The sequence below is a fragment of the Lagopus leucura genome, unplaced genomic scaffold, assembly GCF_019238085.1.
Source record: "Lagopus leucura isolate 7727_CA_CO unplaced genomic scaffold, USGS_WTPT01 Super-Scaffold_100083, whole genome shotgun sequence".
NCBI classification, from domain to species: Eukaryota; Metazoa; Chordata; class Aves; order Galliformes; family Phasianidae; genus Lagopus; species Lagopus leucura.
In genome coordinates, this window is record NW_024962318.1 from 91,450 (window position 1) to 112,881 (window position 21,432).

The 21,432-nt window shown below is 43.4% G+C and overlaps 1 protein-coding gene across 3 annotated transcripts; it reads left to right on the top strand.

Moving 5' to 3' along the window:
* Nucleotides 1-43: 43 nt before the first annotated feature.
* RPRD1B (regulation of nuclear pre-mRNA domain containing 1B) lies at nucleotides 44-20,781 on the top strand. Of its 3 annotated transcripts, XM_042887418.1 has the most exons (8): nucleotides 44-234; nucleotides 1,449-1,578; nucleotides 2,672-2,805; nucleotides 7,601-7,716; nucleotides 9,517-9,643; nucleotides 10,462-10,637; nucleotides 16,664-16,718; nucleotides 18,304-18,386. In XM_042887418.1, the coding sequence occupies exons 1-7, from the start codon at nucleotides 84-86 to the stop codon at nucleotides 16,712-16,714; spliced, it is 885 nt and encodes a 294-aa protein (XP_042743352.1). In that variant the 5' UTR covers nucleotides 44-83; the 3' UTR covers nucleotides 16,715-16,718; nucleotides 18,304-18,386. The 3 variants fall into 3 exon arrangements, with proteins under 3 accessions (XP_042743352.1, XP_042743350.1, XP_042743351.1); XM_042887416.1 differs by lacking the exon at nucleotides 16,664-16,718 and having other exon boundaries at nucleotides 18,304-20,781; XM_042887417.1 differs by lacking the exon at nucleotides 16,664-16,718 and having other exon boundaries at nucleotides 7,607-7,716; nucleotides 18,304-20,781.
* The last annotated feature ends 651 nt before the right edge of the window (nucleotides 20,782-21,432 follow it).

Here is a 21,432-nt window from a genome sequence, read left to right on the forward strand (position 1 = left end):
TGTTGCACCGGGTTGCTGTCGGTGCGGCCGCGTCGCGCCCTCCCCCGGGCGGAGCAGGCCCGGCGCGGGGCCGGCCCGCCGCCATGTCCTCCTTCTCGGAGTCGGCGCTGGAGAAGAAGCTGTCGGAGCTGAGCAACTCCCAGCAGAGCGTGCAGACGCTGTCGCTGTGGCTCATCCACCACCGCAAGCACGCAGGGCCCATCGTCTCCGTCTGGCACCGGGAGCTCCGCAAAGGTGGGCGCGGAGCGGGCCCGTAGCCCTGCCCGGGGCTTCCCCTCATCCCGCTCACCTTCGCATCCATCCCCACCGTGGGCCGCCTCCCGTCTGCCTGCCCGGGGCCGGGTCTGTGCGGCTGCGGCCTGAGGCGATGCTCCCCGGCCCTAGAATTCACGCGGAGAGCAGAACGTGGGGATTTGGAAAGAGAATGGAGGCTTCTGGTTTTGAGCCATAGAACGATTGGGTTGGAAGAGGCCTCACAGTTCATGTGTTTCCAACCTTGTGCTCTGGGCAGTGATGCCACCTGCTAAATCGTGGGTTTGGATCTCTGTTGCTGAGCTGTACAAAGGCAGCCAGAGTTAAGCAAAGTAAAAGTAGAAATCTGTGAAACTGTTTGTTAGCGCTGTCCGGAAATGCTCTGTACTCGCTGTGCTTAGAGCTGGATTCAAGTCTTCCTTAGGAAGCACCACTGACTTCCCAGAAAACTTTGCAGTGAGTTTATGGGGACACTGGTGGTGTTCCTGAGGGAGCTCTGAAAGCAGCTGCTGCCACCTCTGACATCCTGTGTGATGCTGCAGGAACCTCCACACGACTGTTGGTTGGTGCCCCTTCCATCCAGGATGGGCTTCCAGAGCTCTCAGTGGGGCCTGCTGTGAGAACAAGAGCTCTGTTTTCTCTCTCTACTGCTGTGCTCAAGAGAGCAGCATCTCCCATGGCTTCTGCCTGTGGTGAAATAAGGTCTGGTGGTGCCACATTGGGAGAAGCTATGGGATAAGTTATTTCAAAACAGCAGTGTCTAAAAAAAACATCTGAGTTTCTGCAATAGTATTCGCCTTTCATTCAGTTCTGAATTAGTTGCATACCAAATTGTTGTGTTTTTTTTTCCTGAATCTGATGAACAGAATCTTACTACATTACACGTGGGTTAGAGCAGCTCTTTTTAAACTTTCCTAGAATTAAACATAGTGTTTTCTTCAGAGATGAGGTATTATACAAAAAAGGCTTAAACTCATGTTTGTTTTGAGTTAGCTAGGAGAAACCAAAGTAAAACACAGAATTGAAGAGATTAAGGACTGCTTGACTTGAAAGCCTCTGATTTGTCATGGTAAAATTGAAATCTTTTTAGATTTGTTTTTAGGCTAAAAACCTGTGAGTCACTTTGAAAATAATGCTAATGATTTTGGGTCAAAAAATGAGAAATAAATGCAATTTTTTTTTTTTTCCCCTCCCAGCAAAATCAAGTAGGAAACTTACTTTCCTATACTTAGCAAATGATGTCATCCAGAACAGTAAGAGGAAAGGTCCTGAATTTACCAGGGAATTCGAATCTGTTCTTGTGGATGCTTTTTCTCATGTTGCCAGGTATGTTGTTACATTATGTATTTCTTCAACGTTTCTCAATAGATTTGTGTTCTTGTCATGCTAAGTCTAATTAATTGACTTCTTTGAAGCATTGGGAATGTTCCCACCTTGTTTCTAGTAGAGGTTGGGTTCAGCCTGCTTTGCACCTAGGAACTGTTTTGTGGTCGTATTTCTCTGTGGGGAAATGTGCATAAAGTTGTGAGGCAACTGGTTCACATCCAGACATCTGTGCTTTCTGTGCAGCTCCTGTATGCTTTATTTTAATCGTTACCAGAAGATCCTGAAGTTCTGTTCCATGGGTAGATAAAACTGAACAGTTGCATCTGTTTGCTGGAGCTGCTTAATGAATGCCTTTTCTTCATTGCTGGAAGTCTCTAAAACAGACCTGGTATCTCAGGTTGCAGTGCCCTCATCGTTCTTCTGGCTTGGGTGTAGTTTCTTTTGTTTTATTGGTTGTTTTAATGGTTATCTGATCATTGGCTTCCTTGCCAGATAAAGGAAGGATTTCATACATTAAAGGGGAAGATGTGAGGCAGCTGCAGTTCTAGTAAGGATAAACTATTGCTTAGTTAAGATTTTCCCTAAATAGTGTAATAAGTCTTATTATCTCAGTTAAACAAGAGCTTCAATGTTCTGTGCATTTAGTGGTATATTGTTCTGGATGGCTGTCTAACTTTCAGTGTGCTAAATGAGTATGTGTGAGTGCCTAATGAGCCAAACAACCTGCTTTTTAATTGGGATGTTATTGACTGAAACAACTGTTTGAAGTCAGCACTGAATTGTAAGCATGTCAACTTGAAGGTGTTTTATAACTAACTGTTCTTGGAAGTTCTGAGAGATGTTGGGCTCCTTCCTTGAAAGCTGTTCTTGCCCATACATTGGGTGGGAATGTGGGGTGCTTTCAGGCAATCTTTGGTTCCAGCAGAAGGGGAAGAATTGATCACAAATGTGTTTTACAGAGTCTTTCTTAGAGAGAATCTCTCCAAATGTGTGAGCATTGCCATGGATGCAGGTGCTAGCTTGGAAGATGCTCTCTTAAAATGCTCCATGTGTTTTTCAGCTGAACAATAATTATTTTCTGATCTTTGAGCAGAGAAGCAGATGAGGGCTGCAAAAAGCCCTTGGAACGATTGCTTAACATCTGGCAAGAAAGAAGTGTGTATGGCAGTGAGTTCATACAGCAGCTGAAACTTTCTATGGAAGACTCCAATAGTCCCCAAACTAAAGGTAAGTGCATATGCTTTTTTGTGGAGTATTTTACTTTATTTTTTGAACACAGAGTGATGGTGAGAAGTTAAGCTCTGGGTTGCTGTAGTTGCGTTGCTTTCAGGGTTGGTCATGGAGATTGGTCAGAATTCTCTTGAGAGAAGTGTGACTCTATAAAACTTGCTGTTCTGGTTTGCAGGTGTGCTGCCCTGTAGCTGTTAGTGAGCCTGCATGTAATTTCTGCCTCTGCACGTGCAGGTGGGGGAATGCACCAGGGCTGGTGTGAAAACAAGCAGGCAGGGTGGAGGGAACTGTTGTGTTCACAGCAGTTTGACGTTGTCCTGCTCTAAATGTCTGTGAGTAGTTAGCTGGGTTATTATGGTGGTTCCTTCTGCATATTTACATTTTATTACGATTTGGCAAGGGCTTTTTGATAAATGAAAGCTGGAATGAAAGCTGGCATATATTCCCAGAGGCTTGTGTCTTTTTTCTTATACCAGCTGGAGTCATTTGAGGAGAAAGTAATAACTTCCAATAATTTCATATCATCAGAAAGATGAGAAACTTAGTGTAAACTTGTTGTATTTACTGTATTTTTATACTGCTTTGACAGATACTGCCTGTTCTGGGGTGTCTGACTGTATTTACTGGGTTTACTGTAACGAGGAGCAGGTGGCAACAGGATACCTGAGCTGTGGAAAGTGAAGCTCATTACAAATGAGTGCTCTGGTCAAGGGAGTTTGTTCGCTGCAGCTGAAGGTGGTGTCAGCATCTTTCTGTAAGCTGAAGATTGATGCTTTGACAGAATTTTGCTTGGCTGCCATAGAGGAGGTATGATGCTTTGTGAGACAGCTTCATTATTGATAAAGTACTCTTAGGCCATTCTTAGATGGTAAAAACAAGGAAGATAGCAAGCTGAAGTTGGTAATGGTATGGAATGAACGTGAGGGCACGAGCAAACTATGTGAAGGCAAAGTATGTGAAGGCATCTAAGGCTGCAGTTTGGAGGGTTTTCAAGTGCTTCAGGCAAAATTACTGAATGGGTGCTTTAGCAGCTTACAACAAAAGCCTTCATCCCTAGTGTCTGCTTTTTCTTTTGGAGCCCTGACCTGACCTTTCTTTGGAGCAGCTGACCTGACCCCAGGGCTTGTCTCTTCCATCAGGGCCTCCCACGCAGGTCTGTTCTGGGGCTGGGAGGTGGGGAAATGAGTTCTGGGAGGGCTGAGGCAGTTGTGGTCTGGAAGTGGAATCGTTCATTTTGTGTTCTTTCCAGACTGGGCACAAGGCCTAAGACAACTGTTTGTCAGGAAAGGATGGAACTTAACATTCCTGAGTTCTTTTCAAACTGATTAGCTTGAAACTGTTGATTTCTTAGGTCACCTAGATAAATGTTTCATTTTTTAGCTAAACAAAATGATACAGTGCATCCAAGAAACACAGCTGTGACTTCCAGGTGAACTGCAATGAACTGTTGTTCAGTATCATTGGCTGTTGGATGGAATCAATCAGTGCTGCTACTGTTATCCTAAGGACTTAACAGTTGATAGGAAGTGCAGCTCTGAGAGAGCTTTGTGGGAAAGAGTGAAAATGCAGTTGTTCAGTTGGTGAGGACCTTAGCATTTGGCTGGGTACTTGAAGGCACAAATACATGGTTTTCATTTGAGAGAACAGCCCAGGCCTTTTCAGAAGTGTGAGCATTGCTGTTTTGTCAGTTCTCTGTGGTGGATTTTCTCATTTGGTTTTGTTAAAATCAGCTTTCTTCCCTTAGTTGAAAAAACCCTTGGAGTTCTGAGATTTCTTTCCTTGTTTTGGCTGTCGTGTTCTCAAATGCAGCTTCATCGTGGTGAGCTCACGTTCCACATGGGTTGTCTGCAGCCTTTAGGTGAGCTGGTGTTTGCCTGGTGTCTGCTGGTCAGTTATCTGCATTGCAGAAGGCTTTGATGTAGTTACTCTATTCTGTTTTCAAACTGGTGAATGTAGTCAAGGTGGATGAAGGCTTTACAGGTGTCACACGTGTCATGACAACGAGAGGTGATGGGCCTCCACAGCCCTTCTGTCTGCCTGCTTTTGTGAGCATCCGGGGTCGATGTAGCTCAGAGATGGGGAGTGTCACCATCTTCAGATTGCCGCAGACTTAAGGCTCTTCAAAACTGTGACGACATCAGAGCATCTGGTCCTGTGACAAGGAGATGCTTTGGTTCAGCCTGAGGGGTGGCAACTGGTGCGTGCAGATGATTCTCCACGTTTTCTCACACTGCAGCATGATTGAGTTGTGCTGCTTTCTGAAGAGGGTGGCTCTGTGCTGGTTGAAGAGCACCGGTTGTGTTTGGAGTTGTGAAACTCGCCAAAATTAAGGAGACTCCTGTGTCAGAGAGGAAAGACATCTTTAAGGTTTATTGGTGAATGTTCCAGCGGTGCAGCCTGTTTCTTCTTACCTTAGCAGCAGGGCCTCAGATAGACATGTATTCGTTTTGTACTGGGTTGAGATTAAAAAAAATCCGATCAGATGCTTGTTTTTAACAGAGCAAAGGTTTAAATTCCCAGTTCTCCCATTCTGTGTGTTCCTGTCCTGTGTTCAACATAGGATCCACAGCCAGTTTCTCGTTGCTGTGCGTGTGATCCCGAGTGAAATCAAAGAAGTGTCTTTACCTCTCAAACCAGCCTGCAGGTGATGAGAACAAGGAGGTGGGTGGCCTAGGTGGGAAGATCTGCTTTGCCAGCTTGTAGGCAAAGTCTTTCTTTGCCACTGAAGTATTTGACACTGTAATTCTCGAGCCACAAGAGATGATTTGAAGACTGAAAAGCCAGTTGGTGGAGGAATACCTTTACAGTTCTCTCTGGATTTTCCTGGCACTACAGCAGCAACAAGATCAACAGCAATCTGGAGATTCACTGCAGAGCTGTTATGACAGCAATTGTCAGTTATTTTGGAGGAAAAAGTGCTTTGCTCTTTCGGAGGCTTTTAGGGAGCAGTTCAATTTCTGAGCTGTGAGGAAGACCCCAAAGGAAGCAGGAGAACTGAAATCCACTTGAGTAATGGCTTCTGTCGTCTTCATGTTGGTGTCAACAGCAGGCTCTTGATTTTCCTGGGAGGATCTTTCCATCTTCCACAGGGATACCCTGATTGTTTCAGAAGCTGTGTGCAATTCACTGCTGTTGTATTCTGATTGGTGTTAGATGCTCTTAGTGCTTTCTCTCTTTCTTGTTGGATTTGACAGGCTTTTTCATATATGGAGATTGCAGTGGATAGATTATTTCTGACTAGTTTTTTTTTTGAAGGCTACCCAGGCAGGGTATGTTATAGTTTATGCCTGGCATCCTGATTCTGGGGTCCCTTTCCACCAAATGCTCTTGAGTTTGCACATAAGTGTATTTTTTTTCTGTTGTGATGAAACGGAGATGGTAATTCCATATTCTTCAGGGAGGTCTTTTACTGCCCATGTTTACCAGTGCTGAAGGGGGAAAAAAAAAGTGCCACTCCACACTTGTTGTGCTATTCATGCCCAAAATGGTACTGGAGGGCAGCCTGCTTTGCTCCTTTCTCACCTGGCCTCAGTGTCCCCTGGCTGCCATGCCCCCATCATGGAATGGCTGCTTTTGGGGCACGCCAGCTGGCTGCTGTTACTGAAGTCTGTGGGTGGCCAAGCACCTGTCTTCTGTAGAGTCTTTTCAGTCAAACTTATTCAGATGAAATTCAATGGAATGCCAGATCCTCTGTTAGTTGTTACCAAACATAAAACTGTGTCTTGTGGTGGAACAGTTGGCTGCACAGCAGGAGCTGTTTTTCAGCAATTTGAATCCCTGTTCTCATTCATGTTTTTGCTTCTGTGTGCACTGTGGTCATTCATTCTTGTATTGATTATCTTGTGTTTATCTTCTGTTGGTTAATTACTTTATGCTAAGTGCATACCAGTGGTAAATGCTGAGGGCTCCATTGGCTGGGTTTGATCCAAGGATGTTCCCTGGACTCTGTCCTCTGCTTTTTTACAAATGAGCCTGACTTGTAAATTGTGGTGGCAAGTCTGAGGAATGGTCTGTCTTCTGAGGGCTCTGTAATTGGATCAAAGGCTGTGTTAAGACTTCTGACTCATTTAATAAACTGTCTTCTTTCAAGGCAAGATATGCTATGCTAAGGTTCATTCACCCCACTGTCTTGCTTTATGAAATTATTTCTGAAGTGTTATAGGTTCCCTGCTGGGAGATTGGTTCGTGCTCTGCCCATAGCTGCTGCTGCCATCACATCATGCTGCAGAGCTTGAGTTTGACAGAGCTGTCCTGGAGTCTGTTGTGATGGAAGAGTGAAAGGTTGAATAACCAGCAGTTACTCAATTGATTGTGGGACTGCAGCGAGCGTATGCTTGGTGCAGGGAAGAGCTTGAAATTCTTCTGTCCTTATGTATCTTGGGATCCATGCTTCATTTCTACTGGTAGAAAATCCTTACCAGCATACATAGTATAACTGGGGAAACCTAGCAGTGTTGAAGACCTGCCATTTATAGGTAAATTAGGGCATTTAGGTGCCTTTCCTTCTTCCAACAGGGGAGGCTCAAAGATGTGCACTGTGATAGGAAGACTGCAACCTTGTAGTTTGAGTGTGTGTGTGTGTGTGCAGAGGTCTGTGTGGGTGAAATCAGCCTGTTGTTGCTGTTTTGTATTTGATTATTTGGAACATGGTGCAAGTGTTGGAGCCTATCTGTGGCCATCTTTCTCTTTAGAGAGACCTAAGGCTCAGAGCGCAGGGTATGGTTGGTTTTGAAGTAGAGATTGTGATCGTGGGCAGATGTGGTATCCAAAGGAGTTGCTCATGTGTCTTTAGTTGCAGAAGAGAAGAAGTCGTCTTTGAAGCGGACTTTTCAGCAAATACAAGAGGAGGAAGATGATGATTACCCTGGGAGCTACTCGCCCCAGGACCCCAGCGCTGGGCCACTGCTGGTAGGTGGGAAGGGGTGGGAGTGGGGGAAGTGGTGCAGGTCTCCTCCCTGCGGTCCCACCACAAGGTGGAGCTCCCAACAAGTACAATGCGTTGGATGGGGAAGTGCAGTTGGGGGTTGAGACCTTAACGTGAAATTTAACAGATTCTTTTTCCGTGTTGAAACCCTGTGCTGATTCTAAGTGATGTCAGGTAGTCCAAGCTAAGATCTGAGTATAGATACCAGTAAAGAATCGCAAAGAACTGCTAGAAGAAAACAAACTATATCTTAAATCTTTCTGAAGTCAACATGTAATCTCTTAAAGCTGATGCTTTAACACTAACACAACTAGGTTTTTTGTTTTTTCTTTTTAATTGGTCGGGCATATCTCCATTTTTTATGTAAAAGCTCAAACTTTGCTGGGTTTCATGGGAGCTGGTTGGGAGAATCAGGTGGTTTTTTTTGAGGCTGATATGTAAGGGGTGTGGAAACAATAGGAATGAAATAGAGGATTGTTCTAACCATTTAAGGCTACACAATGGTTTAACATATGTTCATTTGAAAAGGATACAAAATATTATGCTATCCATCTGGTAGAGTGTAAACTTTGAAACATAAAAATAAATCTCAGTTGTCAAAGAAAGAAGTGAGGTGGTTTTTTTGCTGTTTTTAGCTCCAGAGGCCCTGCAACTTTTGATTTCTCTTGATGATAAATATTTCTTGTTACTGTTGGATGTCGTTAGCAGTTTCCAAAGAATTTATAACTGTTAAGCAATAAGCTCTTTTTTTTTTTCCCTAGATAAAATGGTAAGCCTTTCATAAGTACTTATTTAAAAGCTTTCAGTGTTTTTATCAGTTTTCAAACTAACCCTTGAAATGCTGCTTAAATATCAATGTTATTTCCAGGGCAAGCATTGCAGTTACAAAAACTTGCATTAAGCAAAGAAATGAAATGCTTTTTCTTTCTGCTTACGAAGTCTCCCTTCCTCCTTCCGCTCTCTGGAGCTATCTAGGGTAGGTACGTGGGGTCAGCAGAGCTGTTCTCTAGGCTGTCCTCATCCACATCATTTTTAAACCAGGATATCTTTTGAGTGTATTCATTTAGGCTGATGTGTTGAGTGTATGAGTGTATTTTTAGGCTGATGTGTTAAAACAGTTGAGAGGTGAAGCTGAGGGGATGCAGTGGAGCGCAGTGAGAGTGCCTTGCATTTCCAAAGAGCTAGCTTTCCTAACTGAGGGTAGCAGTGTCTTAAATCAGGGCGGTGTGAACTTCAGCTTTGCTCCATCTATTGGTCCCCTACCATAAGTTTAGGAGATTTCAATAAGTGTAGCTGTGGAAATATGAAGCCCTTTGGTTCACACTGATAGAAAGGGCTTTGTCTGTTTGCGTGTCAGAATGCACCTGTGGAATTGAGCAGCAGTGTGCAGATGGGCTCCTGGCACTTTAAGGGGAGGCATCAGAAAGATGTTCAGAAACAGCCCAAATCTGATGCCGTGCAAAGGGCAGGTGGTACTTTCAGGCTTTGGCTCAAACAGTCACTTATCTTGACTGGAATGAGAAGTTTTCCGCTGTGGAGTCTTGAAGGTGATGATCCTCCTCTAATTGTGCATAAACTGCCTCAGTGCTGGAGTACTGCAAATTGAATGCATACTTCCTGCGTTAGGATGCAACTGCTGAAAGATTACTTGCAAAAAATATTCTGGAAGTGGGTCCTTTTAAGTAGATGATTTCAGATGGGAGAGGACACATCTGTAGGAAATGGCAGAGAAGTTACATTCGTTGTATCTTTCGTGTACATTTGTGACCTATCTTGTCTTGCAGACAGAGGATTTGATCAAAGCCCTGCAGGACCTGGAGAATGCAGCATCAGGGGATGCAACAGTGCGGCAAAAAATTGCCTCCCTGCCTCAGGAAGTTCAGGATGTTTCATTACTGGAGAAAATTACAGGTATGAAACTGGAAGATGAAAGAACCTTGGTCTAAAAAAAAACATCACCTTAATGTGAATAATCACAGTGCATGGGGGTGAATTTCTGCTTTTGTGTCCTTGTTTGGCCGTTCTTGGCTTTTTGACAGAATGTAAAGGAAGTAGAGCTAGAGTTCTCAAACAGATGATTGATTTTGAGCACCTTGAACGGTACATACCTTTGAGTTTTATCAGAATTGTCCTGAGTAAACATGTACACACTGATTGCTATGGAAAGGGAAGCTTGCTACTCTCACAAGTCTTTCACTCTTTATTTAAACTGAGTTTATGCAATTGTTTTTAAGAAGTAATTTGAAACCCGTTTGACTTCTGTTCCTGGAAGTAGTTTAATTTATAACTCATTATGAATAGTCCCTTAATCATTTCTTTGAAAGATAGTCTTGCTGTGCCCAGCTGCGAAGAGTGGTGATTCATGTGATTGCTTGTATTGGTCATTAGGACTTTTTCGTAGAAAAGTATTAAATGCACACCATCTAATTTGTTCAGCTAAGTCCTAGCAGTACAGCCTGAGGTATCAGTTGAATGAACCTGGTTGTAGGACTCCCTCCCATATTGTTAGCATCTCTGCGAGAACAAAATGTAGTCAATCCCACCCATTGCTGAAAAGCACCGTTCTTGGGTCTCTAGCCCTGCCTGCTTCCCTTGTGTCCTCTGCAGTCAGAATTGTTTTCATACAGAGCCAGAGGCATCTTTATGAATGGCACAGTGAGCCGTAGCCCTTCTGTCAGAAATCAGTCATCTAGAGGACCAAGTTTAAAACCAGGCACTCCTGCTTGCAGACAAAGAGGCGGCCGAGCGCCTTTCCAAGACCGTGGATGAAGCATGCCTCTTGCTGGCTGAGTACAATGGGAGGCTGGCAGCAGAGCTGGAGGACCGGCGCCAGCTGGCACGCATGCTGATCGAGTACACGCAGAATCAGAAGGACGTGTTGACGGAGAAGGAGAAGAAGCTAGAAGTGAGTACTGAGGGACCTGGTGCTGCTGCTGCTTGTCCCTGCGAATGCTGGACTCCAGGTGTATGTGTTTATCTAAAAGACGATGCCTGTCGGTGGTGTTTTCATTTAGAGTAAAACAGGGAGGGGAATGGTATAAAAACGCTGGAGAAAACAAATTAAGTTTGGTATTTTAACTACAGGTTGGCTTTGGAAGGCCCATCGCTTGACGGTTTTTAAGGAAATATAGGTACACTGAACAAACTTCTTCAGGTATCCTCGTTTTTCTAAGTGCAGTCTCCATTCCCAAAAAGTCAAGCTCCCTCTGGCATAGCCACCTGTAATTTTGGTTGGTTGGTAGCTTGCTTTTTAAATTTATTTATTTTTCTTATGACTGGGTGCTTCATCTGTCTTCTAACCTCTACCCGATAGAGATGCAGTTTAAGCAAAATCTTCTGGCAGCCACCCTTTAACAGCTGTTTTTACCTACAGCTTCAATAGCAGAGTACAAATTGGGCTGACACCGAAAGCTGAAGACTTGCTTTTCCTGCCATAGCTCTCTTGAGCAAGGAGGGCCTGAAGCTGAAAATGGCAGCGCTCTGGCAGGGCTGAGCATTAGCCATGAGCCCATGGCGAGTGCATGAGCTGCAGCAGGCAGCCATTCATCTCAAGTGCTCTTCCTCAGAGAAGTTTTTAGCAGTGCACCTTGGGACTGGTATGGAAGTTTAATTAATGATTTTGGTTGTATGTCACTCTGCCATCTGTTAAACTGCCCCTTGGCGGCACATTAAGGGCTTCCTCTACACTGTCGGCTGCTGATTATTATGAACAGCTGCTGCTGGGTGGGACATGAGTTGCTGTAGAGGACAAAGTCTTCTGGAAGGAGACAGTGCCGTAGCAATTGCAAGTTCTGTTTACCGTCATGACAAACCTGATTTTCTGACAGCTAGGCAACACTGTTCTGAGGTAAACTTCATTTCAAATGTATTCTTTGTCATGTGTGTTTATGTTGGAGTTTCTAAACGTCTTGTGATTGTGAAAAGTCTTGCTCTGGCAAAGCATCGTGTTTCTAAATCAGCCAGGCAAGTGCAGCTAGTTGATTGTTAGCTCATTTAGCTTGAATTTCTTCAAATGTAACATCTGTCTTATGACTGAGACATTAAAAAACACTTTCAAACACAAATATGAAAGATGCCATAACAACAAATTGTTTCTGGCACAGATTGGCTCAGTGCTAGTGGAAATCTTGGGTCAGGTTTTTCCTTGCTGAAAGAACGAATCTTGTCCAGTAGAACATACATATATTTAGAACAAAATTAAACATGATACATTGCTGTTTAGGTTTTCTAAGGCAAATGGCAAACTGTTGCACAGCAGTGTTTTCCAAAAAATGGAGGAACAGTTCATACACTTGGGTCTGCTCGAGGCAGCATTAAGGTCTCCAATGCACTGACTGAAGCGTTGTCCAGTTGTGGTTTTTTGTTGTGGTTTGATGCTGATGAGGCCCATTATTTGAAAGCTAACTCTGGCAGAGACACAAAGTAAATGAAATTGGAAATTGAAGGTTAAGCAGCTCAGTGAGTGAGCTACTTTGATAGGAATAATCCTGTGGGGTAGCAGGATGGGTTGTTTGTACGCTGTTAAAAGTAAACAAGCTTTTAATACATCAGAAACTCAAGAATGATTGTAATGACTGATTAGGATAGTCTTTGTCCTTCTGCCAACATAAGGTGGTCTTGGTCCTGCAGAAGTCTGAAATTACTGTAGGAGATGCCGCTCGTTGATATTTATTTAACATGAAGGCACCAGTTGTGCTCGCCTCAATTCTTAGCTGGGGATGTTGCTGATGAAAGCACCCCATTGTTCCTGAGCTGTGCAGGGTTAATCAGTAGTGGAAGCTGTTGATCACAGATGAGGCCATATCTGCTTGTCGGTGCGTTTGATGTTCTCACAGCACCGCTTGATAAGGGCCTGCTTTTCCTTTGTAGTGCTAATGAACATTTTAGTGGAAATATCTGAAATTCTTGCGGCTGTTAGGAAGAGCTGTAAGGAAAACAAAACGTTTTCTCCAACAAAGGCTGAGATGAGGAAAGGACTGAAAACAACCTGGTTTTAAATTTCTTACTGAATGATTTGTGCTCTCGAGGTACCTACGAGAATCCTTGGTACTGCTGATGTGAGTTTTGACTCGTGGGAAGTAAATTTGGTGACTCTCAAGTGAGGTGTTCTGAGATAGAGGGATCCTAATCTAGTCGAGGATATCAGTGGAGGAATGGGGGTTTCTGGTGTTAGTGTGACTCAGTATTATTTTAAGATACATAAATGTATGATTCAAGAATCACTGTGGATATTTGTCGTGTTTTATTTGCAATATAATGTCTTTCACTGTGATTGTAATGAAAACAGGTAATCCTTCTGTACTGAAAAGCAGCTTTTTGCTATGTGAAGAGCTACACTTTAATGACCCTATTAATACTGTCCCTTGTGAAGCACAGCAAATTCTCAAATCGTACAAACTGGGTATATTTATGCCTGAAGGACTAAAGCACAAAATCCTGAGTGATGCCAAAACCCCGGGATGCAGAGCTCTTGTCATCAGCTGCAGAAAAGCTATTACCAAGGGGCAGTGTGCTGAGAAAGGTGGCCTTGGGCAATGAATTACCCTTCAGCACAGGTGAGGTCTGGCATGAGTAAGGATTGAAAAAACAGTGCTGAGAAATGCTGGTAATTGGAAGGGAGAAAGGCAGCACAGAGCCTGGAGATCGCAGCACATGGACAAACTGCTTTTAAGAGAGCAATTTCCAGGGTGCAGTTGAAAAATTGAAAGCCTAACAATTAGGGCTGCTTTATTTGGAGGGGGAAAAAAAAGACTGTAGTGATTTGATTCTAGCCTAAAAGCAGCTACAGGGACAGCAAGGAAGAACTTCTTCAATTCTGGCAGCACACTGCAGAGCAAACCAACGCTGATGTCAAACAGCCTATTACAAGGCATGTAATTTTAAGCACAAATATTCCTTTAGGTTAATTTACTGAATGCTATGGTGGGTTCTGTCATTCAGTATCCAACACTGAATTTCACTTTAAACAGTGCTTCCCCTCAGCCAGAAACCACGGGCCTGATACTGCAGTTACTGCTTGACTCACTCACTGTGCAGCTTTCAGATCTGTTGAGCCTCTGCTGCATTTTTCCCCCTGAAATCTCTGGTCTTTTGCTTTAGTATATCTGATTTACCTATGGCACATCAAAACAGTGGCTGAGGGCTCTTAGTCACTTTCTGAATTCTCATTAATGCTTAACTCGATGCTTTGCAGAAGTTACAGTTGATGTGATGGCATTCCACGTGTTGCTGCTTGACCTAGAGAAAATCTTAAGCTCAAGTGAAGTCTGCACTGTGTAACTCCCCAAGTGCTCCAAGCTGTGCAGCGCTCCTTGGAAGGATTTCCTATCACATCAATACCAGCCAGTCTGGTAATGTTCTAGCAAGGTTTATTCTGAATGAAACGCTTCCATCAGGTTTATTCAGTGGTGTTTAATTCTGATTTCATGTTTATTTCAGGGACTAAACATCCAATTCACTTGGACGGTGTGGATGTAGAGTTCTGCGTACTGAGAAGGAATACTGATTAGCAAAGGCATTCATGTGGCACAGTGCCAGTGTTTTTTCTGTCTCAAAGTCCTGCTTACAGCAAAGATCTCATTATTTTGCCTAAAAAAAGGCAAATAGCATCCAGATACTGTTAATCTTAATGAAAACCTACTCTGCAGCAAGGCAATTAGCTAGATGCATGGAGTCCAAACTAAGATCTCAGCAAGCAGTGATTTCTTGTAAGTGCACTTCATTTCTTGTGGATTTTTATGGAGTAGATGGACCTTATGCAAGAATCTGCAATATGCAGTTTCGAAGCTTGTCATGTAAGGTAGCTAAATGAAAAACATGTTGCTCCCAATTCTGTAATGCAGAACATGACCACCACTTGGTCTGTGGGGAGAAAGGAAAACCACTGTGCCTGGAAGGAGGTTACGTGCCCCTGCTTGCGTGTTCCTGAGCAGAGCAGAGGGGTGCTCCTGAGCATGGCAAATGTAAATGCAAATAAATATGCCCTGTGCTTCCTGTGAAGGTAAGAGGACGCAGGGCTGTATCTCCTGGTAGCATCTCTTCCATGTTGCAGCCGGCCTTCGGAGCTCCGGGGCGGTGGTGGCTGCAGCTGGGCCTCTTGGAGGCACTCCGTCCTGCTGCGCTGTGCCTCCTGCAGCCCCCATTGCCCCTGCACTGGTGCTCAGCCTCTGTGCTCCTTTGCTGCACTGTGGCAGCTGGCACGGCTCGGTGCTGGAGCAGGAGTGTGAAGCACACACGAGGCACTTCTGGGACGTGGTCAGTTGTGTATCTGATCTGCCCAGCGAGAGCCCAGCTCTTCTAGGAAATCAGAGTTCCTGGATTACTCCCTCAGAATGTTGTTTCCATTCCTGAACAGCGTCCGTTCTGAGCCAGTGTTTGATGTATTTGAGGCTGGTTCTGCATCTTCCCAGTGGGTCTTTTTGTATTCTTGGCTTTTTTTCCTGTATTTTTTTTTTTAAACAGGTGGGATTTAGGCCTTACTGCTTTAACCAGAACCTTTGTGTGGGCTAGTTAACACCTTCATTAGCCTACTAATAAGGTAAGGTAAGATTACGGAGAATTGGGATAACAGGCAAGGGCATTTCAAAGATTCTTGCTCTCATAAATAGTTACTTAAAAAGAAAATCAGGCTCAAACTATCTATTTAAAAAAAAGGTAATCACACAAAATGTCTTCAGCTTGAAAGTAGAGTACTGTCATCTAGACTGTCCACCAGCACTGCCCTGTTCCTCCTGCCCTGCTGCTTTCAGGCACGACTGCTGTTAGTCTTCCAGTGGAGGTGGGCATTGGGTTTATCTGCTTTTACAGTATTCTTGCACGTGGATCTAGGCAATTCAGGCAGCACTGGAGATCTCTTCTTGGCTTAGAATTTGTGCTTTCTACACCATTTACTAAACTTGGATGATTTTGGCTCCATTGCTATTCTTGATTTTTTTTTTTTCCTATCTTTAATAGGAGTTGCTACAGGGGGGAAAACTCTGCTGTTATTCACTCTTGGTAGTTTGTCATTCTTGAGGAAGTGCTGCCTTTTCTTGGCTTGGTATCCATCTCTCCCTTCTGAATTGCAATTATATTGTTATTGATCACTGATTTATTTTTAATTCTGCCCTGTCACCTCCCTGCTCCCCTCCTCCCCCAAAAAATCACTCTAAATCCAGCCTCCTCTCCATTCTTTCTGTAAGCATTTGGAAGACAAGAATTCTTGCTGTCTCTTCCATATGTGCAGGAGCTGGCATTCTGCTGTGACCCCATCTCACCTGAATTGTGAAATCCCAGTCTTGAGCAGAATGCAGCTTCCAGTCTCTTTCTTTTCCCAGCTTTGGCTTCTGTGTTCTCTTGGAGAAATGTTAGATGTAGGAATTCAGTGCTTCGATGGCTTTCATCTTTATCTGTTTTTCTTCTGTGTTCATGCTTAAAAATCTGTTTTTTTTCTTTCTTTTTTTTTTGTCTTCATAATTCTATTTTCTTCCCTTGTTCCCCTGCTGAAATATTTCCTGGAGTGGCAGGACTGCGGATGTTGGGTGCATTCTTATTTGAATCCTGAGTTGTCTTCCATGAAACGAAACCAAACCAAAACCTAGCAGCCCTAAATGAACAAGCCCACCTTTTCTCCAGTGGCTTTTTTTGTTGCTGTTGCTGTTCCCCTCTGGACTTCATGTATCTGTTAGAGCTCTGAATGTAATTATTTCAGTGTATTAATCCCTGCATGCTAGCAGAGCTGTTACATTAATTCCCTGAGCCTTGTAAAAGAACCTAAGTTTGAAAGGTGTTAAAGGGCCCTCTAGTTTGGGGCTGGCTGGAAATGTATGGAATATATTTATAATAGGTGTTTCAAGTGTATTCTGAGCTGTTGCCATCAGTTCTGCTGCTCTCACTGTTCTAATTCAAAGTAATGAAAGAGAGAATGTAAACTCATTGCTTGTAACCCTGCAGGAACTGCTCGCTTTGATATTTGGAGAAGGTGAAGAGAATTTCCATCATTGAGAAGGTTAGAAAGATTGGATTGGAGTTGTAAAGCCTTCAGAAACATATTTTGATTTAATGTGCACTAGTTCCATTTGATCTTCAAAGACAAACTTCTGTTCTCTGGTAAATTGTTCTCTTTGCCAAGTAATTAAGAAATGCGTATTAATGATACGACGGGCTTTATGGAAGCCTATTGCACATAATTCTTCCCATTTCATTTTGGAGATGCTTCCCCCCCCACTGACACACATAATTAGGTAAAAATCAGTGCTTTCCAGAAGAAATTATGTAATGCTGTTTTTTATTTAAACAGCTGGTTTTTGTGATTCTAAATATTTACGTGACAGTCACAGAACTTTGAAAATCGTGCAGATATAAACCCTTAATTGGGATTTGTGTTAAATAACTGGAGTGTGTGTTGGTCTGCTCTTAAACTTACCGAGGTAAGGGTCTGTCAGCATCAGGGTCCAGGCTCTTCTTCTGTCTTCTTGTTATGCAGTACTGACTGCTGTTACCTGCTCTGCTTTGGAGCGTAGGGACATCTGAGGATGGTAAATAATGCATAGAATCACAGGACATCCCGGGTTGAAGGGACCTGTGTGGGTCGGAGTCCCACCACAGCTCCACTCAGGGCAGCACCCTGTGTCTGAGAGCAGCACCCCAGGCACAGCTGATGGTTGCCTATCTCTTATCGGACAAGATCTCTCTGCAAGGCCTTTCCACTCCCACAGGAGTCAACAACTCCTAATTTAGTACCATCTGCAAACTTGCTTAGTCTGCATTAGTCCTGTGGCTGGATTGTTTATGAAAACATGGAGGAGAACTGTCCATAAAATGGAATTTTCACACTCAATCCAAAACTCATTTGTGGGAAAACTACTTGCAAGCTGCTGCTTCGGGGAAATTTAACTTACTGCTCTTCTCCTTTTGCTGTAATTAAATTCTAAAAATGTTGGCAACTGCCTTTTGCTTGATTTCAATCCAGTGTGGACAAACTTTTGTCTGGTTTATATTTAGTGATCACTTGTGTTCTGTGCTCACATGTCAGTCTAATGTTACAGCTGCTGGGGTTGCCAACATGTGTTGTCTGTCTCATAACAAGGAGTCCCTATTCCACAACCAAACACTCAGAATTCATCAAGTTGGGGGTAGGAGGAAGAACATTTCGGCAGGCCATTAATACCTGTGGTGTTCCTCAGCCTGCTGCCTTTGTCAGTGGGATGTGCCTGAAGAATGCTCTGTCAGTTTCCTCCTTGGGCTCTGCACAAATTGGAGAAGGATGTAGGAATAGAGCAACTATAGAATGACAGTTCTGACAAATATTCTCTCAGATCTCAGTGGCTGTGGGGGCGTTTACAAACTTCTGCTCAGGCATCGTGGCAGGATCAGTGGCTCTGAGATGCTTGTGGACTTCCTGTTGGTGCAGGCTGTGTGTCTGGGTGCAGCTGGCAGCTCTGCAGTCGTGCAGTAGCAGCACAGAGAACCAATACCTTGCCACCTTTTCCCAGCATCCTCTCTTAAAAATAAACACAAAAAAGAAATCCTGGCTTAACTAAAAGCACTGTATGTTAACCTGTGTTTGACGTTTGCTCTCTTGTCTCTTTCAGGAATACAAACAGAAGCTCGCTCGGGTAACCCAGGTCCGCAAGGAGCTGAAATCTCACATCCAGAGCCTTCCAGATCTGTCACTGCTGCCCAACGTCACAGGAGGTCTGGCACCTCTGCCGTCTGCTGGTGACCTGTTTTCAACAGACTAGAACAAATGGTGTCCCCTCGTTTCCATTATTACCAGCAAAAGTGAGAAGACTGTTGACTGGAAATCCAGTCTTCCCAGATGTACAGTAGGAAAGAACTTTCAGACCCTGCTTTCAACCTCTTGGCTGCTCATGCTCACCCTCTTTCTGTGTACACTGGCTCACAAGGAGGGCAGGATAAAGAGCGAGTTTTGTGAGCTCTTAAGGGGGTGGGGATAGTCCGTATAAGCAATCTTCTCTCATAATTTTTCCTTCCTCTTTAGTTTGTTTGCTCTTAGCACTTGTTACCCCACGAAAGTCATGAGAATCATGTACATATATATCTGGAAGGTGTTCAAAGGAAGGCTGACCGTGTGACGTTTTCCTCTGTGAAACTATTGTGTTATTTCAGAACGTCTTGCCTGTTTTTGCTGGGTCTCTGCACCTCGCATCTGAAAGCAGTGGTGGCTGGTGGGCTTTGTAGGGCTGCGTGCATGTGTGTCTGCAGGTACTGCATCGTGTCACTGAAGGACAAAGGCACCTACTGAGCAATGGCACAAACGTTTTAAATCTACAGTTCCTCATGCTGTTGTAGGCCTCACATAAAAAACAGTTCCTATTTGGCATGAACATAAATTGAAACTCACCACAGGCAATAAAAATAAACAGCTTTTCTTTGTGAATTAGAGAGCTTCATAATTTAAGCTCTGCTGAGCCATGCAGAACTGGATATTACCTAAACGAGAGTGGAAGTAAATTTTGTTCTAGCTACCTTAGATTTATGCTATATTTTTCCTCTTCATTATACAAAATAAACGATCACAGAAGCTTTGCTTTAACTGAGAGGCTGGAATGGTGGATTGTAACTGGTCACGTCCCAGTGGCAGATCTGCTCTGAAGGTCGTCGTGCTGAAAGCATTCTATGAATTCTCCCTGTAGCTTTAGTCAAGTTATTTGATGAACAGAAGTTAAATGTGATATAAACACTTTTTTAATCTAGAAAGTAGGCCCATGTACACATCCAGTATGCACATGTGCTGTATCTATGCATGTAGGTATTAGGAGGACGTACTTGATTTCGTATCACAGATTGTGAGTTGATTTTATTATTTGGGGGGAAAAAATAGAGTACTCTTTAATTTGCTAGCTAATATTTTAGCTGCCATGGGTGTCGTTAGATTTCAGTTTGTGTGTTAGGTCTATCAAGCTGGACTCTCATCACTGAAAACCATTCCTATTTGGGATAAAAATCTGTTTAATATCTCTATAGAACACCTGAATCTTCTGGAAACACTTGGTCTGACAACACAGGCTCTGTCACAGAGAGGCTGGGATTGGTGACCTTGATGTGCTGTGTTTGTGCCTCGCTGTGCTCTGCAGCTATCAAAGACATGAGGAGATACCTATGGAAATGCAAACCTTGGTCTGCGTTCTCATTAATTTATTTTGTGGAGTATTCAGTAGCTTATTTGCATTCAGTGAAATAACACCATGTCTCTGGTCTTTCAGTTGTTGAAAAGCTCGTGTGCTTTTCTTACTGACGCCTCACTTTTCGTTTGGTTTTGTTCTGTAAAAAGGAAACTTCTTGCACCCTCGTTGCCCAGCCAAGAAATGCGCTTCCTTTTTCACTTACAGGAATTTTCACGATGGCAGAGAATTCTTTTTTCCATGAATTGGTTTGATCTTTGCAACCATTTGTGGACCAAATGACGCTTGCATAAAGCACCCAATTCTTTCTGCTTTTGCCAAAAATTAAAAAGGAAAAAAAAAGTAAAATCAAGGGAAACAAAACGACCCACCGAAGCTCTGAATCCCAAACCAGAAGGTGAATTTCTCTCCTGCCTCAACTCGTGGAGGTACCCTGAGGTTGCTTTCACCAGTAATTGCTCTGACCTTGGATTGAACGTGTGTCCATTGCAATGGGAAACAAAAGATCAAAATTGTCCTAAAAAAAGAAATGTGCTGGAGATGTGTTGCCATCTCATGCTGTTGTTTTGGGCAGATCTCGTGTGAGAAAGTGGTTATGTCTGTCTTCTGTTTTATGATTGAAATGTTTTGACTTTTTATTTCCAAGCGTGCGTGTGTTTTATTTTGCTTAATTTAAATGAAGTCTCATGGGTTTTACTTTTGTTTTACTTTTTGGGCAAAGGGCATCTGGTGAACTGAGTAACATTCTCTCAAGGTTGAACAGATTTCCCCAAGGTGTGTCTCTCTTTTTTTTTTTTAATGCTAAAATCTGTATATGAATTGTTTTAGGAATTAATTTAGACATATAGGCTGCCGTTTGTGACAGCAGTATATTCTGAAATGTCTCATAGATCTATATTTTTGAATAAAGAGGGTGTCGTTGAACACTGCTGCTTCTACTTGCTTTATTCCCAGTGCAGGAGCTGCTCGGACACACGGTGGGCTTTGCTTTGTTTTTACCCTCTGTATTTAAAGGACACAGAGTGCAGGATGCTCCTTACAGCCAAGTTGGAAGATGTGAGCATTATTCTGAGCAGCCAAGCTGTCATCCGTGCCTTCTAACAGTGCCTGCTCCTCAGAACTGACCTCTGGTTGATGAGCACAAGGTATGGGATGCTGGCTTCCTAACTCCTCGTACATTAATTCAGGTTGCATGGAGGACGAGTAAATAATTAGGTTTGGAAACAAACAAACAGAAACCAAACCCAGAAGCTGGGAAACTGACTCTCCTGTACAAGCATTGAGAGCTGCTGCTGTTCCTGCAGGGTTTTGATGCTGTGAAATCAAAGCCTTTCTGCTTTAGAGGAGGTGGATCTTCACATCTTATTGTGTATTAATTCTCTTAGAGGTTTTGGGGGGGAGCTCATGGGTTCTTCACTCCAATTAACTGCTATTCAATAGTCTCTTTGGGCAAACTTGGTAATTGTTTCATGTGCCGTGGAGAGTGTCAGTAAAGCTGCTTACAATTTCAGCAACTTACAAATCTTTCATTAAGGAGGCTATATTTAGTCTGCTTTTGTAACCGACTTGCAGGAA

Excerpts from the sequence above, each read along its gene's own strand:
- RPRD1B (XM_042887416.1), top strand. The coding sequence starts at position 84 with ATGTCCTCCTTCTCGGAGTCGGCGCTGGAGAAGAAGCTGTCGGAGCTG. Across the intron at positions 7,717-9,516 it reads CCAGCGCTGGGCCACTGCTG|ACAGAGGATTTGATCAAAGC; the intron begins GTAGGTGGGAAG and ends CTTGTCTTGCAG. Across the intron at positions 9,644-10,461 it reads ATTACTGGAGAAAATTACAG|ACAAAGAGGCGGCCGAGCGC; the intron begins GTATGAAACTGG and ends TCCTGCTTGCAG.